The 27,212-nt window shown below is 41.3% G+C and overlaps 2 protein-coding genes across 6 annotated transcripts; one reads left to right on the top strand and one right to left on the bottom strand.

Moving 5' to 3' along the window:
- Positions 1 to 207: 207 nt before the first annotated feature.
- On the bottom strand, positions 208 to 2,350 carry tmem107l (transmembrane protein 107 like). Of its 3 annotated transcripts, XM_054782017.1 has the most exons (6): positions 2,285 to 2,350; positions 1,965 to 2,063; positions 1,778 to 1,845; positions 1,597 to 1,697; positions 933 to 1,029; positions 208 to 437 (listed from the first exon to the last, which is right to left on the bottom strand). In XM_054782017.1, the coding sequence occupies exons 2-6, from the start codon at positions 2,049 to 2,051 to the stop codon at positions 368 to 370; spliced, it is 423 nt and encodes a 140-aa protein (XP_054637992.1). In that variant the 5' UTR covers positions 2,052 to 2,063; positions 2,285 to 2,350; the 3' UTR covers positions 208 to 367. The 3 variants fall into 3 exon arrangements, with proteins under 3 accessions (XP_054637992.1, XP_054637990.1, XP_054637991.1); XM_054782015.1 differs by having other exon boundaries at positions 1,965 to 2,337; XM_054782016.1 differs by lacking the exon at positions 933 to 1,029 and adding an exon at positions 772 to 868 and having other exon boundaries at positions 1,965 to 2,337.
- Positions 2,351 to 2,672: 322 nt separating this feature from the next.
- trim46a (tripartite motif containing 46a) lies at positions 2,673 to 25,417 on the top strand. 3 transcript variants are annotated; one of them, XR_008572081.1, is made up of 14 exons: positions 2,673 to 2,819; positions 3,125 to 3,383; positions 6,653 to 6,803; positions 6,876 to 7,074; positions 7,149 to 7,295; positions 7,380 to 7,475; positions 10,763 to 11,016; positions 11,087 to 11,208; positions 11,268 to 11,597; positions 12,778 to 13,007; positions 14,831 to 14,898; positions 15,031 to 20,116; positions 20,228 to 20,291; positions 24,530 to 25,417. XR_008572081.1 is itself a non-coding variant. In XM_054782660.1 (12 exons), exons 1-12 carry the CDS (start codon positions 2,760 to 2,762, stop codon positions 15,464 to 15,466), a joined length of 2,352 nt encoding a protein of 783 aa, XP_054638635.1. In that variant the 5' UTR covers positions 2,673 to 2,759; the 3' UTR covers positions 15,467 to 20,717. The 3 variants fall into 3 exon arrangements, 1 of the variants encoding a protein (XP_054638635.1); XR_008572080.1 differs by lacking the exon at positions 24,530 to 25,417 and having other exon boundaries at positions 20,228 to 20,717; XM_054782660.1 differs by lacking the exon at positions 24,530 to 25,417 and having other exon boundaries at positions 15,031 to 20,717.
- Positions 25,418 to 27,212: the final 1,795 nt, after the last annotated feature.

The following is a 27,212-nucleotide window of genomic DNA, read 5'->3' as shown; positions in this document are numbered from 1 at the left end:
AATAGGTTTAAAACATTTTTTAAACCGAATAAAAAATAAACTATACACATCTATAAAAATTATTCAGTATTATATAAAGTAGTGTATGGTATAATATAGATAAGTTTTTGGTATTAAAGATACTACATAGACAACTACAGTAATAAATCCAATCTTCCTTGTAGCAATGCTGAAACAATAAAAAAAGAAGACAACTTTTCAGGGGTTTCATGTAAAAAACATGTAAAAAATTTATTTTACATTATTCACAGCAACATAATGACATTTTCTCACCCCTCTTTTTACTCTTATTACATTTAAACATGATCATCCTAATACAATAAATGCCTTTTCTCCATTATAGTGCTGTACTATGCAGTGCAGTTTCTCACAACGGCTTCTTCTTCAGTCCAAAAACGGAGATCAACAGTACAATCTCCATTAAGGCAGGTAGCACACTAGAAGAGACAAGAGATGATGATAAAGTTGCAGGAAAATTTTGATGCAATTAATTTTAAAAAATGCACTTAATTATTAATGAGATATATTTTATTAGATATTGCGCTAGTTTGCTTAGCTAACTATGACACAAGTAACTAAGTTACAAGAGATAAAATGTCGATATTTTTGTCTATTTTATTCTACATTGACCTAAATTGATTTGTAGAATATTTAATATACAAAATGTATCAAAAGTGGCCCCCGCATCTTTCAATGTATTTGTATGCAGTCCTCACTGAAAAGGTTTGGAGACCCCATATTAATATTTCATTTATACACAAATGCACAAACCTGCAGGAGGCAAAAATAACCCAGTAAGTCCAGCATTCCCACTTCTCAAAGACAAAATGAGACAAAGAGACAGATGCGCTGCAGTGGACAGCCAGTGCTGGGTGACACGTGTCAGGGAAAAATTTAAACAAAAACAACAAAACAACTTTTTGAAAACTAACCTGCAGAAGGCAAGAATCCACCAGTAGATGGCGCACTCCCACCGTTCAAATAGAAAGAATAGCAGAGCCACTGCACCGCTGGCATGGGCTCCTGTTGCTATTATAGCAGTCATGGAATTATAGCTGGATTTATTGCCACTATTCAATTAACCGCAGAGTCTATTATAGTTGCATGGTCTGTTGCTGTAGACAACTTCTTGATGTAGTTTGTATTAATGCCACAAGATGGCAGTAGCTGCATTTGAAGTATCCTAAGTTGTCCACATCCAGCAGCTTCGTCTACCTCTGTATGCGGTTTAAAATGTTGGTTACACTACTCAGCTGTTGGTGTGAAAACTGCAGTGTTGTGTCATGTACTTGTTAATAAACGACCATGTGGTCAACCACAGCTACATTTTTCCCTTCCTACTTTCTCATGCACTCCAAATTATTATTGAAGTTTAACATTTAAGTTGTTATATATTATACCAACCTCTCTCCAATTATTGTCAGTTTTCAATTAATGCCCCGTCCTCTTTGCGGTTTACATAACTATAATTACATTGCATTTGCAGTAGCATACATTTTAACATGGGTGTGTTCACTTCTTATGTCCACTATACATTACATAGCTAAATACATAGCAATATACAGATCATAGCTGAAAGACCAGCATAAAGGATACACAGAAGGCCTTGGCTGCCACTGAACATGGACACTCCTGAGAAGAACCCAGCTAACTCAATGGCAAACAATCCAAGTGTGACTGACAGTGCCACGACCAACCTGAAAGACACACACACACAAAAATACACATAATTTGTACGTGAAATGACACTCGTGCATGCATTCTAGTTGTTCTTTACTTGAAATCTTCACTGTCGTATTGCTCTTGTGTGAACTCCAAAGGTAGGCAGGCCTTTACGTTATTCTCCTATGAAACAAACAGGAACACACGTGATACAGATGTTGGATTGGATGTTATCAGCCTATGCAAGTGTACCTAATGGTGGGGCCTGTGAGTTCATAAGAAATGACGCATATTTTACTCACCCTCGTCCAAAAGATAGTGATGACAATAACAAGGTGAGCAATGATGGTCAGGAACCGTGCAGGAACGAGGCTGCTAATCGCCGACATGCTAATTTGCAGCTATTTGAAAATTAAAACGACAATAAAACTGTTTCCCCCACAAAATGGGACTAAGCTGCAAAGAGAGGTTTTCGTAGCCAATTATCAATAGCACCGAAGCAATTGAAAACACACGATTACAACTAATTTGCAAAGTCAACATTTTTGATTAAATTCACCTTGATAAACAACACACATCACAAATACAGTAAATCGACTAATGTAGAGAAAATGAAACCTACTTATCGCACCGGAAGCTGCTATATTTGCGACAGAGTCTTTGGTTGCTACAACAACAATGTAGCCGGTACGTTCTTGATTGACATCCGAGCGAAACCCTCCAACAACGTTTAGAAGTTCCGACCGGACAACATTCGAGGGGGATTTGTTGTCATGCATACTACTATGCTGCCATCTTGTGGCGAAACGTGAAACTAGGCCACGGAATATTTGTGTTTTATTTATATAAATTGTAAAAACAACACCACCAACAAAAAAAGGAACACCAAGAAGAATTATTTTTTGTAGCATTTTGGTAATCACGATTTTTAAAAAAAACATCATGCCACCGCCCCATTTATTTCCCATCTTCCCTTTCTCTCCAGCATACATCCTATGTGTGAATGCTAACTGTAGCACGTCGGTAGGCTGTGTGAAGGCCTACGTAGATATAAGTCGGAGTAAAAGGGTCTGGTGCCGGTGTTGCTTCGTTTAGGCATGGGAGACACTGAATTAAAAACCTTCACATCCATCATGGACGCGTTACTTCGTATTAGCGTGAGTATAACATTCATACTTGCCATTTTTTGCCGGAAACGCACGTTTATCGCTATATTATGGCATTCCACAGCATGGCTGTTCGCTAACTAGAAGGTTTTACTAGATGAAATGGCGTTCAAAATTGTTTAAATGTTAACCAGGCTGGATAAAAGTGGCTTTTCCGTGCTTTTACCGGCATGCAGAGATGATGGACGTTGTCATAGAAACGGGATGCTGCGTTAAGATGAAAGAACATCTTAAGATCTCCAAAGAGACAATGGGCCATGTTTTTTTGTGACGGTGTTGTGACGTTCTGCTTCCAGTCCAACATGAAGAGTATGGAGCAGGAGCTGCGGTGCCCCGTGTGTGACGACACGGTCAAGCAGCCCATCCTGCTGCCGTGCCAGCACAGTGTGTGTTTGCTGTGTGCGGCCGACGTCTTGGTACAAAGAGGCTATCCTCCTCCTGACCTGCCCCCGGAGCCACAATCGCCCGCCTCTACACCCAACAGTCGCTCCCCGCGACAGCCGCGCAGACCTGCGCCCAGGACACCGGACCACTTGGACCGCCTGCTTAGAACCGGTAGGGAGGAAGAGCGTGTGTTCGTGAGTGTACATTAATAGCACATTACAATTTTTATTAATAAAACTACTGTACAGTAACTCCTTTTTTCAAAAATATCATGCTGCTTTGTGGTAGAATGCGGCCTACTCTTCGTAGAAAATATGCATACATATTTAAGCCAATGTTACGTATTTTTGGCCTAAATTAAGCATTTTCAAGCATAAAAATGGCTAAATGAACAAAAATACCGATATAAGGCATTCAAAGACATTGATGATATGTAGTATTCTACATTGATCACGAGGTGTCAGTAATCTTACTCTAATGTTCGGTGGGACATACATGCACCAGACTTGACAGGCTTTTAGTGCACGTTCGAATTATCTCACAACAGGCAGAATAATCCCTCATAAAAACACAGGCTACGTTACTGTTGTGGCCATAACCCACGGCAATAGTGAGGTGCAATACCACTGATTTCCTTTGCGAAAATTCAGGCTGGTATTGGTGCTAACGATCCAATACCGATACTTTGTACAAATACACCTAACGTGTCTGGTAAATTCTAAAAAGTAGTGTATTTGAAATCATAACATTGCTTATAGCATAAATAATACAAGACATCAAAGTAATTTATTTATTTATTTAATTTTGCCAAGCTAAAAACAGTCCAGGGTGTACCCCGCCTGTCGCCCGAAGTCAGCTGGGATAGGCTCCAGCATGCCCCTGCGACCCTAATGAGGAGAAGCGGTATAGAAAATGGATGGATGGATGGATAAAAACAGAGTACAAAATCATTTAAAATATGTGAAAATGTTATTTTAAACGAAACAAAAGGAAAGTAAGTCAAATAATAAAACCATAAATAAATCCAATGATTATTTATGAAGAACTACTTCAAGAATGAAAACTAACAGTTCACACATGACTCCGTTTATGATCGGCCATTGTTTCAACAGACTGACTGACTGAGCAGTGTTCCACTGTGCTTACGCATTATGCACTTTCTCAAGTGGAAGAAAAAGTAGTTCCCACCAACCGCGTATCATTTAGTCAAGATCTCAATAATTGTGTTACTTTCCACTGTGTTCCTGTTAACGATATGCAGTACATTACCTCTGACTCTGACTTAAGAATCAAAAGTATCGATATTTCGATTCAAGACGCGATTTTAAAGCATAAAGATGTGGTATCGGAAGTAGCCCTTTTTCAGTATCGATCCGCACATCACTCCACACCGAGCTAAAACTCAATTCTGGACCCCTGACGTCACTTCCTGTCCGCCTGCCACTCAATTCCCCTAACACCATAACACATTTACAGCAACACATACAAGCACGGGTCTTATTTATGTCTTAAATGGCTTATTTTCTCTTATAATGTCTACTACGTTGGGTAATCGGAGTGTAAAGGTGACTATAGAGGTGTTATTTCATGTCTAGAGGGTTCTAATAATGTTAAAACCGTATTTAGAAGGTATTTAGAAGGTCTTAAACAGGTTTTCTCTGCTCTTAACTATGAAAATATTCCATTTATAAATAAGGAATCCTAATTTGTGGAGATTCCCGTATCACGGTCGGTTCTGGAACTAATTACCTGAGGTAAACGAGGGGTTACTGCATTGCTGAAAGTATTTGCTGAGCCATCCAAATACTTCCAATGACGTCCATGGCCACAGGTGTATAAAAACAAGCACCTTGGCATGCAGAATGCTTCTACAAATAATTGTGGAAGAATGGGACGCTCTCCGGAGCTCAGTGAATTCACGCGTGCCACCTCGTAACTAGATATTCCATATGGTATTATAACAAAGTGGAAGCAAATGGGAATGGCAGCAATTCAGCCACAAAGTGGGAGGCCAAGTAAAATGACAGAGCGGAGTCAGAACATGATGGAGGTCACCAACTTTCTGCAGAGTTAATTGCTACAGACCTCCGATCTTTATGATTAGGCCTTCAGACGCCTCTTCAGGGCACGTCCGACCGGTAGGAGGCCTTGGGAAGACCCAGGACACGTTGTAGAGACTATGTTTCTCAACTGGCATGGGAATGCCTTGGAATCCGCCGGGAGGAGCTGAACGAAGTGGCCGGGGAGAGGGAAGTCTGGGCAACCCGACCTCCGATAAGTGGTAGAAGATGGATGGATGGATGGATGGATGGATGGATGGGTTTCCAATGGCTGAGCAGCTGCATCCAAGCCATATATCACCAAGTGCAACTCAAAACGTCGGATGCGGTGGTGTAAAGCATGCCAAGACTGAACTGTAGAGCAGTGGAGACGCGTTATTCTGGAATGACGAATCACACTTCTCCATCTGGCAACCTGATGCCAGGAGAACGGTACTTGTCCCGACGGCACTGTGCCAAGTGTGAAGTTTGGTGGAGGGGGTTTATGGTGTCGGCTTGTTTTTCAGGAGCTTGGTCGCAGTGAAAGGAACCAAGAGATTTCGAACAATCTCATGTGATCAGCCTTGTTGGATCTGTTTGGGGAAGGCCTCTTCCTGTACCAACATGATTGTGCACCAGTACACTAAGCCCATAAAGTTTGGTATGGAAAAGCGGAGACTGCAAGCCAGGCCTTCTCGTCCAGCATCAGTGCCTGATTATTTCTGAAATGAGTTTTTGGAAGAATGGTCAGAAATTCCCATAAACATACTCCAAAGCCTTGTGGAAAGACTTCTAAGATGAGTTGAAGCTGCAAAGGATGGGCCAATGCCATATTAAATCCAAGGGATTAAGAATGGATGCCACCTTAGTTCATGTGTCTAAAGGTTACTGTTAAGTGGTTTCACACCTGACCGTGAAGTAGGATTCCTTATTTATAAATGGAATATTTTCATAGTTGGAGCATAGAAAACCTGTTTATGACCTTCTAAGTACGGGTTTTAACATTATCAGAGCCCTCTAGACATGACCTAACACCCCTATAGTCACCTTTACACTCCTAGTAGCCAATATGGTAGACATACTAGCAGAAAATAAGATGTTTAAGGCATAAATAAGACTTGTGCTCATGTGTGTTGCATTAATATGTTCCGGAGGGGGTTCAGAGCTGCCTTTTAGCTGGATTATGGCCACAACAGTAGCCCATTATTATGTTATTATTATTGTGCCTGTTGTGAGATCATTCAAACCTGCAATAAAAGCCTGGTGCTTGTGTACCATTACAGTACCATAATGTTACTGCTCCTACGCATGGAGAGGAGCCAGATGAGGTGGCTCGGGTATCTGGCCAGGTTGCCTCCCGGACGCCTCCCTGAATTTTCCCTTCATCTCCTCTCTCTCAAGCTTGCAGCACTTATCCGGGGCGAAGACGTAAGGACGCAGCCCCTGCCCCCATGCTGTTCCCGTGTCCTTTCTGTCAGAAGGATGTGGAGCTCGGCGAGAGGGGCCTGACAGACTGCCCCCGCAACCTCACTCTGGAGCGTATTGTAGAAAGGTAACATTACAACAGTTGGAAGTCCTTTGTCTCTGACCTTTACCTTGCCCCCTCCCCTTCACCTTCACGCAGGTACAGACACACTTTGAGTCTCGGCAGCGTCGCCATCATGTGTGCTTTCTGTAAGCCTCCACAGTGTCTGGAGGCCACTAAGGGCTGTGCTGACTGCAAAGCCAACTTCTGCAATGAATGTTTCAAACTCTACCACCCTTGGGGGACCCCCCGAGCCCAGCACGAGCACATTCTCCCCACCAACAACTTTCGCCCAAAGGTTCGTCTCTTTCTGTTTCTTTCTCTCTCACCGCAGTTTCCTTTTCATCCGGTCCTCTTCTGTGCCCCCTGAAGGTGCTAACGTGCACAGAGCATGAGCAAGAGAGATTGCAGTGGTACTGCTGCAGTTGCCAGAGGTTGCTGTGCTCGCTTTGTAAGCTGCGCCGCATCCACCAGGGCCACAAAGTGCTGCCAGTAACACAAGCCTACCAGGCCCTCAAGGTGCCTTGAATCCCTTCAGTGTTTTTTTTTTTTTACAGTCGCAGCCACGCAATAAAAACCTGCTTCTTTGTTGTTCTCTCACAGGATCAGCTGACCAAGGAAGTCAACTACATCCTGGCCAATCAGGAGAACATACAGAATCAGATCACGCAGCTGGAGGCCGCCATTAAACAGATGGAGGTCAGATTTCCTTTCCTTTTTTTTAGGGACAATAGAACCCATTTAATTGATTTTATTGTATTTATTGTGCTATTTATAGATAATTGATAAATCCATTAATCGAGCAATAAAAAAAAACGGTCAATAATTATGTTATACATTATGATAATTATGCATGTATGCGTATGTGTTCCATCTGCTTGTTTCTTTGTACCACACAGGCTGGATGACAAGAGGGTTCACTCTATATCTGTCTGTGCACATTGGCTCTATAGTGGAATGAACGGAGATAGTGAACCCTCTTGTCCTCTCATTCAGCCCCTATTTGGAGGCGGGGCTAAGTGAGTGGATACAGAGCACAGAGAGTTAGCAGTTAGCCTGGTGAGCCGGCATACGCTACCATGAATTAAGGCGAATTAAGGATTTTTAAGGCGAATGCCACATCTCCACTGTGGGAATATTTCGGTTTTAAACAATGAACAAGGTGAGCGTATGAACACAGACGAACCGATATATCGCATTTGTTTGAAAGTAGTGACGAGGAAAAGGGGGAACACAGCCAACTTGTGCCACGAAGCACCAAAAAAATCCTTGTTGTCTCGCGGAACATTATGTGGGAAGCGCACCACCTCAGGAGAAAGTGCCAGCCAGGCTTTGAGCGTCACAAGTTTTCCTGGGAAGCAACAGCTCCAACGCAGCAGGAACTGTGGCACGTCAGCCAGGTAAGAGGGCCACGGTTTGTTTGGGTCCCCGTACTCTTGTTTCGCACAGGCAACCACAATGTCCTGGATTTTAAGTAATTCCTGACGATCATACACCAGCAAAGAGTCAATGGCCCTATAATTGGTCATATAATTAATGAAAATATGGTCTAAAAAAAATGCCGATAATATTGATTATTGACGATAATTTGTAGTACAATTATCAACCAACAAAATTTGTTATCGTGACAGGCCTCGGTATTTATTATTTATAACTGGCTGTGCTGCTTAGCTTTTTGTGTGAAACTTTCACCTCAGTATTTTATCTCTGAAGAAGAAAGAACATTATATACAGTCCTGTGATGTTACTTTTTAGTGTGTTTAATAAATGTTCTTGTTGTTTTGCTTTCAATTATTTGGTAAATAATAATAATTATTTACTTATATTGATTTCCTTGTTATTTTGGGCTTGGCTAAAATTATTTGATTTAATTTTACAGTCCTATTTTATTTATATTGTTGATACTTTGCTTTGTGATTAATTTAATGCATTATTTTGCCTACCTAATATACAATATTACTTTTTAGTGTGTTTATTGTTTCATCTGTATAAATGCAACGAGTAAGAGAATAAATATATACAGCAGGTTAACAAATTGCAATTATTTTTTTGTGTAATAATAATAATAATTATTATTATTTTTTACTTGTTACTTTGTACTTTGCTAAAATTATTTGATTTAATTTTACAGTCTTATTTTAAGCATATTAATGTTTCTTTGCTTCTTGCTTTTTCAAGTTTATACATTATGTTTAATTGAATGCATTTTTTTATCAAATAAATGTTATGAACCTAATAGCCTATATGGACCTGGTAGCTTTACTTTTTAGTGTGTTTCATTAATTCAATTTATGATTGGTTCTTTTACTTTAAAAATTCTTGTAAAAATGGATTATTATTATTATTAGGTGTGCTCCGATCGATGGGCCAAAAAGCACGGTACCAGTATGTGCCGATACTTGCTTTATAACGCCAATCACATCCGCCGATCACCTCCGCCCCCATTGCAGCGTCCAGCCTATACAGTACTGTAGCGACCTTTTCCTGGCCACTTTCCCTTCACAAAGCCAAAACAAGCATGATGTGATATAATTTTTGCACCCTGCAAAACATGCCACAAAAATGTCTGGCTGGGGTGGCGTGTTAAAAAGCTTTAGTTTGGTGCGGCACTTGGGGGGCAGGTGCTAGGCAAAGTGAGTTTTCGAGGCTTGCCATGTGAACACCGGTCGGGCGGTGGCTAATGTAGCCAAAATGCTGGACACTTGCCCGTATGTGCGCGTGGCACTCGGAGGTCTAAGGCGGCTAGCCCGAAAAGTGGTTGGATTCGTCAGACTGGAGGAAACTGGATTTGCCTGGGGGTCCTGCTGGAGCGCCGTCAGGCTGCTCTTGCATCCAAATTCTCCTTAAAGAAGGCTTCTGTGATTTTGTATACATAAGTCAAATATGTTTTTGTCTAAATATTATGGATCCCCTTTCATATCATATCCCAGGGGTCACAAATGCGGCAAGCCGGCTTTTCATTCAGGTTTTCAGTGAATAATGTGAGAACACTAGAAAGAAATGCCTTCTTAAATACAAAATGTGAGTTGTGGATACCAGCATTTTGTTCATGTTCTGCTTTGTTTGGGTTGAAATAGGGCCGCACGGCGGTCTAGTGGTTAGCATGTTGGCCACACAGTCACAGTCTGGAGATCGGGAAGACTTTGAGTTTGCATGTTCTCCCCGTGCGTGCGTGGGTTTTCTCCGGGTACTCCGGTTTCCTCACACATTCCAAAAACATGCATGTTAGGTTAATTGGAGACTCTAAATTGTCCATAGGTATGAATGTGAGTGTGAATGCTTGTTTGTCTATATGTGCCCTGCCATTGGCTGGCGACCAGTCCAGGGTGTACCCCGCCTGTCGCCCGAAGTCAGCTGGGATAGGCTCCAGCATGCCCCCGCGACCCTAATGAGGAGAAGCGGTATAGAAAATGGATGGATGGATGGATGAATGGGTTGAAATAAGCTATGAAAATAAATGTTGCAATGTTCTCGGCCATTTTCATTTTGTAAAAGTAGATGTCACAAAAAAAAACCTTGGTGGCCCCTGATATTATATAACATATAATATCTTATAATAATATATATAACCAATAGTACATTTAAAAATGTACACTTAATCTATGTGATCGGTATTGGCCGATTTCGCTCATTGATGATTGGTATCGGCAGCATAAAAACCTGATTGGAGCATCCCTAATTATTATGGTTAGTATTATAATTTTTTTGAATTATGTATGATTAATTTATTATTATTATTAATTTACATAAAAATGTAATAAGTAATAGGCGAAATAAATACAGCAGATTAATTGCAATATAATAAATAGAAATTAAATTTCTGAAAAATAATTAAATACAATTAAATATAATACAAAAAAAAGAAAAAAAAAAGAAAAAAGCGAAATAAATGTGTAGATAATTTTAGATGCATTCTTACCGCTGCCCTCTTTGTGTGTGTGTCTGTGTGTGTGTGTGTGTGTGTGTGTGTGTGTGTGTGTGTGCAGGCTAACAGCGCTGTAGCTCTCCAGCAGCTGACTCGCTGCATGCAGGAATTGGGTGCGTCCATTGCCGAGCGTCAGGGGTCCTTGACCGTGGCCCTGGAGGGGTCCCGCAGCAGGAGGGAGGAGGCCCTGTCTGCTCAGGTGTCGGGGAGGCGAGACATGCTGGAGCAAGCCGGTCTGATGTCCTACACCCACGAGCTCCTCAAGGAGAACGACCAGCCGTGCTTTGTCCAGGCTGCTAGGGTGACTCACAACAGGTGGCTTTGGTTACTTGTTGACAACATTTCTGATCTTTTTTGTCTCTAAATGGACGTTTCCCTCGAGCAGGTTGGTGAAGGCCATCGCAAACCTGCAGTGTTTCTCCTTGTCTGCCGATCCTTCATTCAGACACTTTCACTTGGATGCAACAAAAGAGACCAGGCTTATTAGCGGCTTGGAATTCATTCGTGGTAGGTCACTTGAGGAACACTTTATTGTGAGAGATGATCATCTCCATCATGTCTTGCAGCTCCCTTGGCTCCAGTGATTGACACGCAGAAGACGCTGGCCTACGACCAGCTCTTCCTGTGCTGGCGCCTCCCTCAGGACTCGGCTCCGGCTTGGCACTTCTCCGTGGAGTTCCAAAGGCGCACGGGAGCGGCCGGAGCCACGTGGGGCGGCACTCGATCCCCCAATGCTTCCACGGCGTGGAGACGTCTGGACGAAGTGCGAGGGACCAGCGCCGTGGTGGACCAGCTGCAGATAGACAGTGTTTACGTGCTGAGGGTGAGGGGCTGCAACAAGGCTGGATTTGGGGACTACAGCGAGGAGGTTTATCTCCACACACCTCCAGCTCCTAGTAAGATTCCATTGACATGCTCTTATTTAATGCAAATTTATACTGTATATACAGCATATGATGATTAGACCACCCTTGTTTCTTCAGTTTCTTGTTCATTTTAATGCCTGATACAACTAAAGGTACCTTTGTTTGGACAAATATAACAACGACAACAAAAATAGCTCACAAGAGTTCCATTTTTTGGCAGTACAATGCTACAGCTATTCATGTAAGAACTTAAGTGATTTTGGTTATTATCATGAAAACCATGGAAGTTGCTACATATCAGCTCTTAAGTTCAACTCTAAAAAAGTAAAACAAAATAAATAAAAATAAAATAAATAGTTTGAGGTAAGAGAATTTCCACGAAGTAGAATTCAGTATTAATAAATGGAAATTTTTGTAGTTAGAGCATAGAAAACCTGTTTATGACTTCCTAAATACGGTTTTAACATTATTAGAGCCCGATACACATAAAATAACACCCCTATAATCACTTTTACACTCCTATTATTCTTTGCTTACATCACATTGCTCAACTGTAACGTGAATGAACTATTAATATTAATTTAGTTATGAATTAATTTGTATTTTTGTAATTAGAAAGTCAAATTGTTTCTAAATAAATCTTTATTTTTATTTTAAAAAAATGTACACACTTGAAACAATATATTAAACTTCATATATTATTATATCATATTATATAATACTTCATTTTATTTTGTACACATTTGAACATCTTATTGATAATAAATCATTAAAAAATATGTATTATTAAGAATGAATATTCATGTAATCATTGCTTAATTTTTCTAATTTAAAAAAATAGTAAAAGAAGGTCAGATTGTTTCCATATAAATCTTAATTTTATTAGATATATTTTTTACACATTTTTATGTAGACAGATTCATGACATTTAACCTATTCTGATCCCACCAGCAGCTAATAAAGATACAATCCTTTATTCTGATTAGAAGTAGTGGTATTTTTAGTGGTATTATTATTGGTTCTGCCATTATTGTGTGTGCGTGGTAGAAGTAGTAGTTTATGATTTGTTTGAAACTCACTTGTACATTTTCCACATTCCTCCACCACCGTGTTGTTCCTCCTCGGCCCAGCGTCACAATCTAACCCTGCGTCCTCCAATCCTGTCCTCTTCCTGTCTTCCTGTTGTTTCCCTGTGTCCTTCCTCTGCCAGTCTTGTCTTTCTCGCTGGACTCTCGCTGGGGTTTGCACTCTGACAGGCTGGCGCTGGGTAAAGGTCAAACGTACGCCCGCAGCGTGCCGGGCCTCTCCCTGCTGAAGGTGGCCGACCGCACGCTCACGTCTTGTCACTTGACCTCTGACCTCCTGGTGGCCGACCTGGCCGTCTCTCAAGGCAGACACTACTGGGCGTGCTCGGTGGAGCCTGGCTCCTTCCTGGTCAAGGTGATGTGAGAGAACGCCGCATGTGACTAAATGCAAAAACACCAGTCAAAGATCCTCTATGTGACGGAGCGCTCGGCTGTTTTTCAGGATCTACTGCAAAAAAGTGTGTGAAATATCCCCTATATCAGTGGTCCCCAACCTTTTTTGACCCACGGACCAGCTTGTGTTCCCACAAATCTCCCGGGGGGGGGGGGGTTGTACATTATAGCGATCTAATGTATCTTATTTATGATGTATTGTGTAAAACTAAGACATGAATAACATCAAATTAAAAGCACAAAGTGAATGTCGACCCACCATCCACCAGTTCAAGTTCCAGCCAAGGTTTTCCAGAGAGATTATTACATCACTTTTTGACGTGTGTGGTAAAAGGCAGTGTGCTAGCATAAATTAACTTGAGACAAATGTGCACATTAGCGCTCAATAAGTCATCAAAACTTACCTTTATGCATTCCCACACAGTATCAGCATTTGACACCAATTATGAGGTGAAAGAAAAATGGTAAAAATACAGTAGTAGTCTATCTGTGCGGCATGAGATAAAGTTAGCACACGCACAACGGACATGCGTCAAGTGAGACGGATGTAACAGAGAGAATCCGGCCACTTTTCAAAATAAAACTTTAAAAAAATGAAATAATGGAAATTATTTTTCAAAAAAGGTTGGGGATCACTGTTCTATATGACAGCATACTCTGCTGTTTTAAGGATCTCTGCAAAAAATGTCTCAAAGATCATTGATATATTTTTAAGAATTTTCTACAAAAATGCCAGAGACCCTCTAAATCAGTGATTTCCAACCAGGAGTAAATATACCCCTAGTGTACTCCTAGTGGTACGCAAGCAAATTGCAGGGGGTACATAGAAACATGTAATAAATTATATCCAAAATGATACGTAACTATTCTACATCCATCCATTTTCTATGCTGCTTATCCTCATTAGGATCGCGGGGGTATGGTGGAGCCTAACCCAGCTGACTTCGGGCAACAGGCGGGGTACACCCTGGACTGCAGTGGCCAATGGCAGGGCACATATAGACAAACAATCGTTCACACTCACATTCATACCTATGGACAATTTAGAGTCTCCAATTAACCTAACATGCATGTTTTTGGAATGTGGGAGGAAACCGGAGTACCCGGAGAAAACCCACACATGCCCAACGTCAAAATATTATGGCAATAAAGTCATAATTATGAGAAAAAATTTACAAGAAGAAAGTTGAAACAGTTGGAAAATTGAAATAAATAACTGCATGCATAATTTTACAAGAATAAAGTCAAAATATTAAGAGGAAAAAATGTGTCTTCTGACAAGAAAAAAGATTGCAATTTTACGAGAATAAACTTATTAACTTTTTTTTAAAGTCGTAATAAACAAACAAAACAAAATAAAGTTGTAATTGGAAAATTAGCTTGGGGAAAAGTTATAATATGGGAAATGTCCTCATATTGAAATCTGAAAAGAAAATGTATGGAGATTATTTAAGAATAAAGTTGAAATATTTGGAAAATTGAAAAAAAAAATTCAACCCTTTTTCAGTATGTGGCCCTCAGTATAAAAAGTTTGGACACCCCTGCTCTCTGATAAGAGCTCTTTGCTGTTTTTATGCATCTCCTGCAAAAACGTGCCCTGCGATTGGCTGGCGACCAGTCCAGGGTGTACCCCGCCTCTCGCCCGAAGTCAGCTGGGATAGGCTCCAGCATACCCCCGCGACCCTAGTGAGGAAAAAGCGGCATAGAAAATGGATGGATACTGCAAAAACGCTAGTCAAAGATCCTCTATTTAACAGGTGATGTTTTGCTTCTTTCCTGACTCAGGTTGGAGTAGGTCAGGAGGTGAAGCTGCAAGAGTGGTTCCATCAGCCGCAGGACATGACCAGCCCACGGTACGATCTCCTTTTATACTTGATGATTGACAGGAGACCAGTCCAGGGTCGACACCGTCTCTTGCCAGAAGTCAGCTGGGATAGGCTCCAGCTTCAAGCCTGACCAGGATAAGCAAATGTTGTCTTGTTTAGGTACGACCCCGACAGCGGCCATGACAGCGAGGCAGAGGACGGCCAGGACTCGCCTCCCTTCTGCTTCCTCACCATCGGCATGGGGAAGATCCTTCTCCCCCGAGGACACCCGCACAGCCTGGGAGACAGCAAGAGCGTGGGAAGCCTACATTCCCACAGCGGCGCCCACACCAAGCCGACACACCCTTACACCGCGCCGCTGCCGCCCAGACTGGGCGTGTGTTTGGACTGCGACGAGGGCCGCGTGGCTTTCTACGACGCCCACTCCTTACGTGTGCTGTGGGAGGGCCACGTGGATTGCTCGGCTCCTGTGTGTCCCGCTTTCTGCTTCATCGGCGGCGGCGCCCTCCAGTTGCAGGATCTGGTAGCCAGTCGGAGCGTCGAGGAGGAGGAGCCGCCGCGGAGGGTAAACGTCAGAGCTAAGATAAGTAAATAAACTACACACTCATCCGCAAGCATTTGGACGCTTATTTCGGAATACTTTCCATCATAAATACAAATATTGAATTTTATTTATCTCCTAACAAAACATTCATACCGTAAATGTTCTAATTATAGCTCAAGTGTTTCGAGGACGGGGTGTCACTCTTATTCGCTTTCTTGCAGATTTCTTCTCAAAATATTTTATTATTATTATTTGTATATTTTATTTACTTGAAGTATTTAATTGTATTTATTTTATTTACTTAATTTACTAATAATGTTTAATGTATCTAAAATAGGCATTTTAGAGGTTTTCATTGTTGTAGCCATTATTTGCCGCATGTTGCCATTTGCTTGAACATTTTTAAACGTTAATAATATCGAGTGCATGAGAAAGTGCAAAAGAAACTTTCTTTGACAACCAGTGTATTGCACAAGACAGCAGCAACAGAACCAGTGGTGTAATGGCGGTAACTTTCACTATAAACAACAGGACGGTGAGTGTAACACGCACGAGGCTGGGTAGCAACATTTTAAAGTGCATGCAGAGTAAATCAAGCTGCTCGTCATACTTCAAATGCCGCGTTAATTTAAAAGCTACTTCAAAAGGTTGCCTGCAGCCACAGCTGTTGATGTTTTTTGACTCGCCACTAATCACAGACCCTGGTGGTTATTCGTATTTGCAGACCAGGCACCCGGCGACTATAGGAGGCATTAATTGGAGCATTTACGGTCATCTCCTCTGTGAACATTGTGTCTGAATGAAATGTGTTACTATGCAGCAGCAGCGTTGAACAAACATTGCATGCAGACAAGGTTTGCTAGATGCAGATTCCTACTGTAGTAATAATAATAATAATAATAATAACAATAATGACTGTTGGCATATAAAAGCAGCACACGTGTATGGTTTCTCTTAGTTTACAGCTCATTTTATTCCTAATGTAACCAGGAAGAGAAGTAATCACATGTAAGAAAAGTGATTGCCGTCACGTTTCCCCCCCGTCACTTATTTTAGGTTTCTATTTTGCGTCAGTGTTTTGATTGTAAAACTAAAAAGGCGTTATTGTTATTACTGCACATCCACTTGAATGTTTTGTGTGCGTGTGGGAAATGGTGTGTAAGGGCTGTTAAATGCCGTGGCATCATCCCGACAGGCATGACCTTATAGCTCCAAAACACACCTGTCAGCATGATGGAGTGCGGTTTGAGATCCCTGCAAACCACAACAACAATCATTATATTACATAACATCTCCGACACATCAATCAAACATCAGCATTATTATTGTTCTTTTTTGGTTTTTATTGCTTGTATCCATGGTGCAGGGGTGCCTACTGGAGCGTCTGACAGGAGATTGTCTATATTGTAATATTAAAATGATTGTATTGAAGTATTTTCTAGTGAATGTGTGTGAAGTAGAAGTTTTTATTTACATGACAGCAGCAGTGGAATGACTACAACTGTAGCAAATATCCTAATAGACTTTGCTTCTTTTTTTTTTTTTTTTTTTTTTTTACGTCACGTCTTAAAGAAATAAAATAATTAATGATAATTTGCGACATGTTGTAATGGTGTGTGTGGGGTGGGGGGAACACCGCTGAACAGCTTTTTTCGTTGTTACCTGATATGTTTGTGCCCTAAAGCGATGCTTAAATGAATGTTTTGCTGAGAAGCAGCTGGCGCTTGTGAACTTATCAGGGTTGTCAACTTGACTGTTAACTTACAGGGGTGTGAAAAAGTGTTTGCCCCCTTCCTGATTTCTTTTTTTATCACACTTAAATGTTTCACATCATCAAACAAATGCAAATATTTGTCAATGACAACACAACTAAACACAAAATTTCAGTTTTTAAATGAAACTTTTTAGTATTAATGGTGAAGAACAAATCCAAACCTACATGGGCCTGTGTGAAAAAGTCATTGCCCAAACAAACTGTGGTTTATCGCACCTGAGTTCAATTTCTCAAGTTATAAAGCCATTTCTAAAGTTTTGGGACTCCAGCAAACCACAGTGAGAGCCATTATCCACCAATGGTGAAAACATGGAACTGTGGTGAACCTTCCCAGGAGTGGCCGGCTGACCAAAATGACCCCAAGAGCGCAGCAACCACTCATCCAAGAGGTCACAAAAGACCCCCCAAAGAATTGCAGGCCTCACTTGCATCAGTTAAGGTCAGCGTTCATGACTCCACCATAAGAAAGGCACTGGGCAAAAACGGTTCCAAGACCAAAACCACTGCTGAACAAAAAGAACATTAACATTGATGATCCCCAAGACCTTTGGGAAAATACTCTGTGGTCTGACGAGACAAAAGTTGAACTTTTCGGAAGGTATGTGTCCAATTACATCTGGCGTAAAAGTAATGCTTCATTTCAGAACAAGAACATCATACCAACAGTAAAATATGGTGGTGGTAGTGTGATGGTCTGGGGCTGTTTTGCTGCTTCAGGACCTGGAAGACTTGCTGTGATAAATGGAACCATGAATTCTGCTGTCTACCAAAAAATCCTGGAGGAGAATGTCTGGCCATCTGTTGGTGACCTCAAGCTGAAACCAACTTGGGTTCTGCAGCAGGACAATGATCCAAAACACACCAGCAAGTCCACCTCTGAATGGCTGAAAACAAAATGAAGACTTTGGAGTGGCCTAGTCAAAGTCCTGACCTGAATCCTATTGAGATGCTGTGGCATGACCTTGAAAGGCGCTTCATGCTGGAAAACCCTCCAATGTGGCTGAATGACAACAATTCTGCAAAGATGAGTGGGCCAAAATTCCTCCACAGCGCTGTAAGAGACTCATTGCAAGTTATCACAAACGCTTGATTGCAGTTGTTGCTGCTAAGGGTGGCCCAACCACTTATTAGGTTTAGGGGGCAACCACTTTTTCACACAGGACCATGTAGGTTTGGAGTTTTTTCTCCCTTAATAATAAAATATTTCATGTAAAAACTGCATTTTGTGTTCAGTTGTGTTGTCATTGACTAATATTTACATTTGTTTGATGATCTGATCAATTAAGTGTGACCAAACATGCAAAAAAAATAAGAAATGAGGAAGGGGCAAACACTTTTTCACACCACTGTGCAAGACAAGAAGGGATTCTAAAAAGAGGATGTTACATAAGAAAGTCAAAAGTTTAGAAACACTTTGTCATGCTAGTGAATGACAAGGTGTCAAAATATAAAAATAATGTTGTAATTTTAACAATACATTTTTTTCTACAAAATTATTTTAATTGTAGGACGACTATATTCTTGTAAAATTAATACTATATTCTTGCAAAATTAAATTTTTGCATTTTTTTTATGGAAAAGTCAAAAATTTCGACACATTTCCCCATGCTATTGAATGAGAAGGTGTCTCCAAACTTTTGACTGGTAGGCTACTGTACATATTTCAGATTTTGACTTCATTGTTGTAATTCTATCTATAAATTGGTGCAAACTATTTGTTTGATCAAAATGGTGAGATGATCTCGTCATCTCCTAGTTTTATACAATACATATTTGGGAGTGAGGAAAAAAAACGTATAATCAAATAATAATGAAATTGTAACAGAACAATTTCTACAGAAGTATTTTTCTTGTAATAGAAGAATATAGAGGATTGGCATTTTAGGCAATTTGGAACCCCAGAATGAGATTTGGAAGGTTTCACAGGCCTCCTGGTACAAAAATGGGCTGTGGCAGCCGGGGGAACTGCAGGCTATTTGGGGACCCCCAAGGGCTGACAAATTTTGAACTTCTACATCAGTAGCGCTATGCATAATGCTGATGAGCGGGTCCCCTGTGAACCCAACAGACTCTAAAATCACCTCTCGTGGCAACCAGGGAACCCCCCCACCCCACACAAATTTGTGACAGGGCTAGGCAAAAATAAGTGATGCCAAAAGTGGCATTGTAGGCCATTTTTAGCGGTTGTGTTAGGAATGGAATATTTTCCACTCTGTTTTGAATAAGTGCAGCAACATGTTTGTGCTTATCCAACATCCTCACAAGACCTTTCACTTGGAACAACAGGCACCCTGTTGTTTTTATCTGCGCACACACACAAATAGTTTCTAGATAAAAGTTGGTTGTGTTTCCCGGACCTCCTGCCCAAAAAATGTCCATGGCAGCAACCGGCCCGAAATGGACTCCATGGGAGGGTGGCGTTTTATACCATTTTTGAGAAAGGCGAAAAGACCAAAAATCGACCCCTCTGGAAACTGTAGGTTTTTTGTTTTTGGGTCCTGTGAGCCAATGGTTTGGAGGGCTTTCCGGACCTCATTTCCTAAAAAAAGGACTGTGGCAGATACCAGCCGAAAATCAACACTCCACATGGAGTTTTAGGCCATTTGGGTTTGAAATCTAAATAGCTGAAAAGCAGCATCTCGGACCCCTTATGAAGATTTAGTGTCATTTTCCGCTTTTTGCTCCTCCATTTTTGCCCTGCCTTCTCCTGGTTGTCCGACCACATTTAAGCAGATGCACCTGCACCTGCGAGATGCTGGATTATTCTGCACTGTTTGCTACACGCATGGATGGACTTCTTTGGTTGTTATTGTTGGCTGTTCTCCCGTATGTTTAACATCATCTCTCCCCTTGAGGAAAGTCAACTGTGGCGTCTCCCAGAAGGTACATCTGGTACACCAGGAAGGTACATCTGGTACACCAAGAAGGTACATCTGGTACTCCAGCTTGGCTACCCCGAGTTGTCTACCTTTGTTCATGGTGCTTTTAGTTTCTGCCCTCTCCGCACCATCACCCTTTGTTGGATTGATTCTCTACAGACTGTCACGTTCTCGGTGTGGTTTGGACCCCAATATGCAGAGACGAAGCCACGGAGTGCAAAAGGTAAGGGTACTTTAATTACATAAGCAGGAGAAACAAAAGGCGACAGAGGAAAGGCTCTGTGACAAAAGTGCAAGTACAGGTAAGTAAATTGTTTAAGTTACCGCACTGACTTGGAGACGAGAAGCATGGATAGCAAAGACAATAATAATGAACCAGCGCCGCACATTCGAACGCACTGGCCTTTTATCTGCCATTAATGTTAATTGGCCGCAGGTGCGCGGCCACCGGGTGAGAAGCGGCTGCCTCTTCCTCCCCGGAGAAGGCACAGCCCGCCAAAATAAGAGCGCAGGACAGGGAACACTCGTTCCCGTCCTGCAGAACGTCACACAGACCTTATTAAAAGACTTACCTGCTCACCTGCCTCTTGCCTCTGCATCCGAGGTCCGGTGCTTGTCCGCCCATAACATTTACACCTCCTGGCCCCAAAAGATGCAATGGCAACCACATGGGGGGGGGGGGGGAAAAACACAATTCTGTGTCAGGGCTCTCACAAAACAGTCCAAAACCCTCTCGTCTGAAAAGTAGCTTTTTGGCCTGCTTTTAATGGGGCTGTATTAGGCTTGGAGGTTTCGTACTAAAAATTCAAGTTTTGATGTTGAATTTTGAAACATACACCCAAGTAGATGCACAAGTAAAATACAATTATCATTCAATACGGTAATTCTTCTGAATAAATGATTTATTTGCCGTTTCGTTAAGGCGCTTGTCATGATTCCACACCCCTCTCCGATGTTGACACGCCTCTCACGCGAATTCCGGGCCAGAAGTCAGCAAGTGAAAAGAAAAGATTAGAACCTGAAAAAATGTTAATCTGGGAAAACAAAAAGCGAGAATCTGAAATATCATAAATATCATGTAATGTATGAAAGTGAAAATACAGCCTTTATTCAAAAGAAATACCAGAGTGAATCGCAACTTCATGCAACCTGAAAATGTTTCTTTAATGCACTTATTTTCATTTTGAATGCGCTGATGTCTTTTCAAAATTCAACATCAAAACTTGAATTTTCACTTTCAAACTGTATTTTTTCCAAGTACAAAGCGTTTGGCCCTAACGTAGCTCCATCCCTTTTTGGATCTGGTGGGATTCCTGATCAAGGTTTGGAAGCTTTCTCCAACCTCCTCGTCTAAAAAGGTTGTAGGGCAGCAACCTTAGGGAGAAAAAAAAGAATTTTGCGACAGGGCTCTTACCAAACAGGCAAAATGGTCCCCTCTAACAAGTCGGGTTTTTTCGGCCATTTGCAGAACCCCTGGTGAGGGTTTGGAAGCTTTGCAGGATCCATCCATCCATCTTCTATGCCACTTATCCTCACTAGGGGCCCAGCTGACTTCGGTCGCCAGCCAATGGCAGGGCACATATAGACAAACAACCATTCACACTCACATTCATACCTATGGACAATTTAGTCTCCAATGAACCTAACATGCATGTTTTTGGGAATGTGGGAGGAAGCCGGAGTACCCGGAGAAAAATCATAGCACGCACGGGGAGAACATGCAAACTCCACAGAGAGAACCCAGATCTTCCCGATCTCCTGACTGAGGCCAACATGCTAACCACTAGATCTCCTGGTAAAAAAGATGAAAAAAAATGGAAAAAAGTGTCATTTTACAAGCCCAGACCTAATGAAACCATTTGGAAATTGACCTCTGTGGTATCTTTGCACCCTGCTGCATCACAATATGATGTCTTGCACTTATCTGTACACAACACGGTATCTCTAAGTACAATTACGTTTTATTATGATGTCTGAAATACATTTTAAGCTTCCTTGTTTATTTTTATGATAGAATTGCAGTCAACTCTTTAACAATCTGTTATGTTCGGTGTAACAAGGTCACAATGTTTCTGCTTGAAGAAAATAAACACTAATGACTGAGCGTGCAGTGATACACTCAGACCACTAGGGGGCGACACTGTCTGTGATTGAACGTCTTTCTGCTTGCCTAAACGGTGTTCATTTGTGTCACAGTAACAAATACAAGCCTAGTTATGAATAATTGTATTTATTGTTTTATTGAGTCAAATACACCAAATATGTTTTTGTTGTGTTTGATGTAGTTACAAAGTCATTAAAAAAAACAACCTTTAAGAATAATTTGCACACAATATTATGTGCACTCTGCTGCAAGCACAGACACGTCCGTCATGTTTTTTCTGGGCTTTTGCAATAACGTCGTGGACGGACACGGACACACACACACACACACACACACACACACACACACACATTAGCAGTATATTAGCAGTACTAGCAGTATATTTAAGCAAATGGTACTTATTCTTGGCCTAAATAAAGCATTTCCAGGCATAAAAATGGCTAAATTAGCTAAGTAAATGAACTCTAATGCAAATTCAAGGCAGAAGAAGCATTCTAATTGTGAATGTAGGACTGTATTCAGTAAGGGCCAGACGTGATACTAGGGAACACATTTACTGTGACACATTCGAGGAGGAGTTTTATTTACATCTTAAATGGCTTATTTACTCTTATTATGTCTACTATATTGGCTAATACGAGTGTAAAGTCATTTAAAGCCACCATTACAGTACTGTACATTCATGAGACAATAGCAGGAAGTACGCCGGCATTGTCATTGATTCTCTGATTACATCTACTATATTGGGTAATACAAATGTAAAGGTGACCGGGGGTGTTATTTCATGGCTAGAGGGCTCTAATCATGTTAAAAACCATAGTTAGAAGATCACAAACAGGTTTTCTATGGCATAAGTATGAAAATATTCCATTTATTAATATTGAATCCTACACAGAAATTCACTTATCACAGTCAGGTCTGGAAAGAATTAACCATGATAAATATATGTGTATATACTGTATATACACATATACATATACAGTATATACGCATACACTAAGTCCCCACCAACGAACACAATTGGTTCCAGACGACCATTCTTATGTCGAATTGTTCTTAAGTCGGAGAAAAGGTAGTATTACCAATGATATAGGTACTACATGTACGTGTATACATATACAGTATATGCGTATGTATGTAAATATGAGTTTGGATGCAGTAGTAATATTAAACCAGGATAATTAATGAAAAAAAGAATAACAAAAGTGATATAATAATACGTAATGATAAATGTTATTTACCTTTGAAGAGGAGTGGTCGAGCATACGTCGTTGTGGTGGAGGAGGAGGAGGAGTTATTGAAAAAAAGGACAAATGGTCGTCGTTAATAGACTCTTCTAAAAGAGGTAGTGTTCTGTGGGTGGTGTAGAATTAAGCAGGCCTATTAACTCTTCATAAACTTTAATCACACGCTCTGTCCAGGTTGCATCATGAAGCTACAATGTAGCTTTCCATTTAGCTTTCTCTCCCCAGCGTCTGTTGGTCCCATTAGCAGTGTCACAGTGCCCTCTACTGGTCAAGCATGTACAGTATAAATAATGGAGTTACAGTACCGTACTACAATGCAAAATACATGAAAAAATAGACCAGTCGGCTTGTGTTCGTATCTCCGAAAGTTCGCATGTCGGATGTTCGTAAGTTGGGGACTTAGTGTATACATATATATATATTTACACACATATACAGTATATACATATACATGCATACGTACACAACATATACATATACATATATATAGAAATATACATATGTATATATACATATACATAATATACATATATATGTTGCACTCTCAAACCACCTGGCAAGTCAGTGAGATGCCCATAAAAAGGTCTATTTTGACCCTAAAACAAACAAATGCCTCCCTTGCTCACGGTGCAACCAAAAATAACACATGTGGAACACACAATGTGACTGCACCACACGGACTATTGAACTAAATGCTTGCACACTAATCTACATGCAAAACAATACTATTTTCAACTCATTTATAACCCACAAGGTATGCTAGGCAGCCTCCTGCTGTTGTGCTTCCCAGCATGCCTTGTGACGATGATGATGTATGGATCCACTGTGGTTATACGCAATAAAATATCAATTAGACAAAGTACAAAGTAAGACAATCGAAATGTTTTTGTCTGTGACTGCACACACACACACACACGTATGCCACAGGGCTGTGTAGCATGTTGAGGCATGCAGGAGGAGGTAAAACATGAACTCTCCATAAAGCGCACAAGCAAACACTGCACTGCAACTGCTTAAAGTGACAGCTTCTTTATTGAGTTGTTGTCAAGCGCTGGCGTTGCCTTGCCTCTAACGCCGAGCAGTGCCTGACACCATGATTTCAATTTACAGCAGCCCGTGAGGCCCGTCCTGCTCTGACAGCTTAATGAACGCCTGTCCACCACGCCACTCCACCGCCTGCACTTGGGAAGGGCGGGAGTGGAAGTAGTAGTAGGAGAGGACGAGGAGGCGGAAGGGAGGTAAAACAACGTGGAACACGAGGCACCGCAGCTCGAAAACCCCGAGGAGACGACAGGAAGGAGGGAGTGAAGCCTGTTTATATCTTTGGAGAGCAAAGGTGCCAAATGCCGGCTGGAAGGAGCTGAAGAGTCACATTTTTGGAAGGTGAAGTGCGTGTTTGCAGCGTGTGTGTGTGTTGTGTGTGTATGTTGTGTGTGTGTGTGCTCAGCTGTGCAAGGTCTGCAGAAGGAAAGTGCTGATGATAGGAGCAAAACAAGGTGGAGGAGCTGCTGCATGCGGGAAATAAACAACACCTGCGAAAAACAAGTGCGGATGCATCCTTAAAAACCAGACTGCTGTATGTACTGATAAGTCACATAAACGTCTTTTTTGGCCCATTTTGCCTGAGGGAGGGAAAAAAGGCTGCGTCATATTTTGGCACACCTTGATAAATCCTCTTAGGCCACGCCCTCCCTCATCACACACCACAGCAGGTATGTTTAAATCCACTCAGTACAGAAATCCCTCCTTGTTCTCACAAACGTATAGTTCCAGTTTTTAACAACATTAGAGCCCTCTAGACATGAAGTAACACCCCTACAGTCACCTTTGCACACATATTCCCACATGTAGTACACATAAAAACAGAAAATAAGACTTGGGCGAACAGGAAGGGATATTGGGGGTTCAGAGTTGAGTTTTAGCTTAGGGTGGGTGTCCCATGTTTTAAGAGGGATTATTGTGCCTGTTAGGAGATCATTCAAACCTGCAATAAAAGCCTGTTGTCCTGGCGATCATGTCTGGTGCTTGTGTGTCTCACCAAACATTACAGCAACATTACTGACACCTAGTGACCAGTGTAGAATCCTACATATCATCATTGAATGCGTCTTCTGAATGCTTATTTGGATTTTGGCTCGTTTACCCATTTTTATGCTTGAAAATGATTAATTCAGGCACAGAATACATCAAATACTCATTTTTAAAACTAATAATAGGCCGTATTCAACCACAAAACAGCATGATTTATTCATTAATATAGTTTGTGATAGAATGAAGCTGCAAAACTCGAAATTGGAAGTGAAAGATTACAAAATTCAAGCTGCATTCATTTTATTCCTCTAGTTCATTGGAAGCAGGCTGCGATTTGCAAAATATGAAACATCTAGTTCATTTTTTAACTTCAATAATAATCTGGAGAGCATGAGAAAGTTATTCAATAGGTATATTCCACGACACAGCATCGACAGAACCAATGTTGTAATAGCGGTACGGAGCATTAATCGGACTGACTAACAGTACAGCAATTGTACCAGCGCATGAGACATTTGAAAGCGCATGCAGAGGTAGATAGCGCTGGCGTTTCGGAAGCATCACATGAGTAGGTTGCCTACAGCCACAGCTATTGAAAAGGCCTGGCTGCTCAGTGCAATATGATCCATGCGATTAACAAGAGATGCTAGCATACACTACCAGTCAAAAGTTTGGAGACAACATCCAATTCAATCGCATGACAACGAGTCTCAAAAAGTAGAAAAGGCTTGACGGCACTAACAAGGCCTCACAAGTCATTTTCCTGCAGGAAGATGCTTTGACAAGTTGTAATGTTGTGGACATGTACGTTTAATGACGCACAGGGTACTGTGTGCCTTTCAGTGCTCCTTAGTGCGTAAAACACATTTAATAACCGCAAGACACATATGATAGGGTTGAGCGTATCAAAAATCTGCGTTTTTAGGGCTTTTTTTTGTGGACCGGTACCCCCCCTGACAGTGGGAGTGGCTATTTCATAGATTAGCAATGAGGAAGACCACAGAGGAGAGTGAGAGGTGAGAGCAGCACATTCCTTCCTCCTCCAAACAGCCACCGGGACAGGTGTGCTTTTACTCGGCGCTGCAGAGGATACGTACGATACCTCCCTGCATGGCTGCACGGCGTGCTGAGCCAGCTCACTGGCGTGTCATCGCATTGTGGAAAAACCTGCACGAGGGGCTCGGATGAGGGCCTGAAAAGTACAAGAGTCAGCTCGTGTGTGTGTGTGTGTGTGTGTGGAGGCTGAGGAGGCAGGAAACACACGGGGATCCTGTTTGGAAGTTGAACTTATTGTTCATCTGATTGACCCCCACCCCCACCACCTTTCACCCTGACTCCACGAGCACACACGCCACAAACAAGCCTTGTGTTTCCTGTGTTACAAAAGCATTACACAAAAAACCACTCAGGGAAATGTACATCATTGTAGCTTTAGGGCTTATTACTCAGGTGATACCCTAAAAAAAAAAAGCGTGTGTGCCCTCTACACTTAAAAGAAGACTTTAGTTAGTATTTTCATGATCTGTAATTGGATTTATTGGCAAGAAAAGACAAAATACACACTAAGTACGACTACTATCTACTAGATTTATTGGAACAATTTTACTTGACTGTAGCTATAGTATATGTTCATGTTTCATTTTATATTATTAAACTAATAATTGTCGCTTCTGTGTATCAGAGCTCCAGTGAATATTTATAAATAAATCATTTACTTTTACAGGAGTTTTAAAAAGGAAAAAGTCGTATCGTTTTGAGGAAA

The sequence above is a fragment of the Dunckerocampus dactyliophorus genome, chromosome 7 (genome assembly GCF_027744805.1).
Source record: "Dunckerocampus dactyliophorus isolate RoL2022-P2 chromosome 7, RoL_Ddac_1.1, whole genome shotgun sequence".
In the NCBI taxonomy this organism is placed as follows: Eukaryota; Metazoa; Chordata; class Actinopteri; order Syngnathiformes; family Syngnathidae; genus Dunckerocampus; species Dunckerocampus dactyliophorus.
This window is presented reverse-complemented; position numbering and strand designations above follow the sequence as displayed.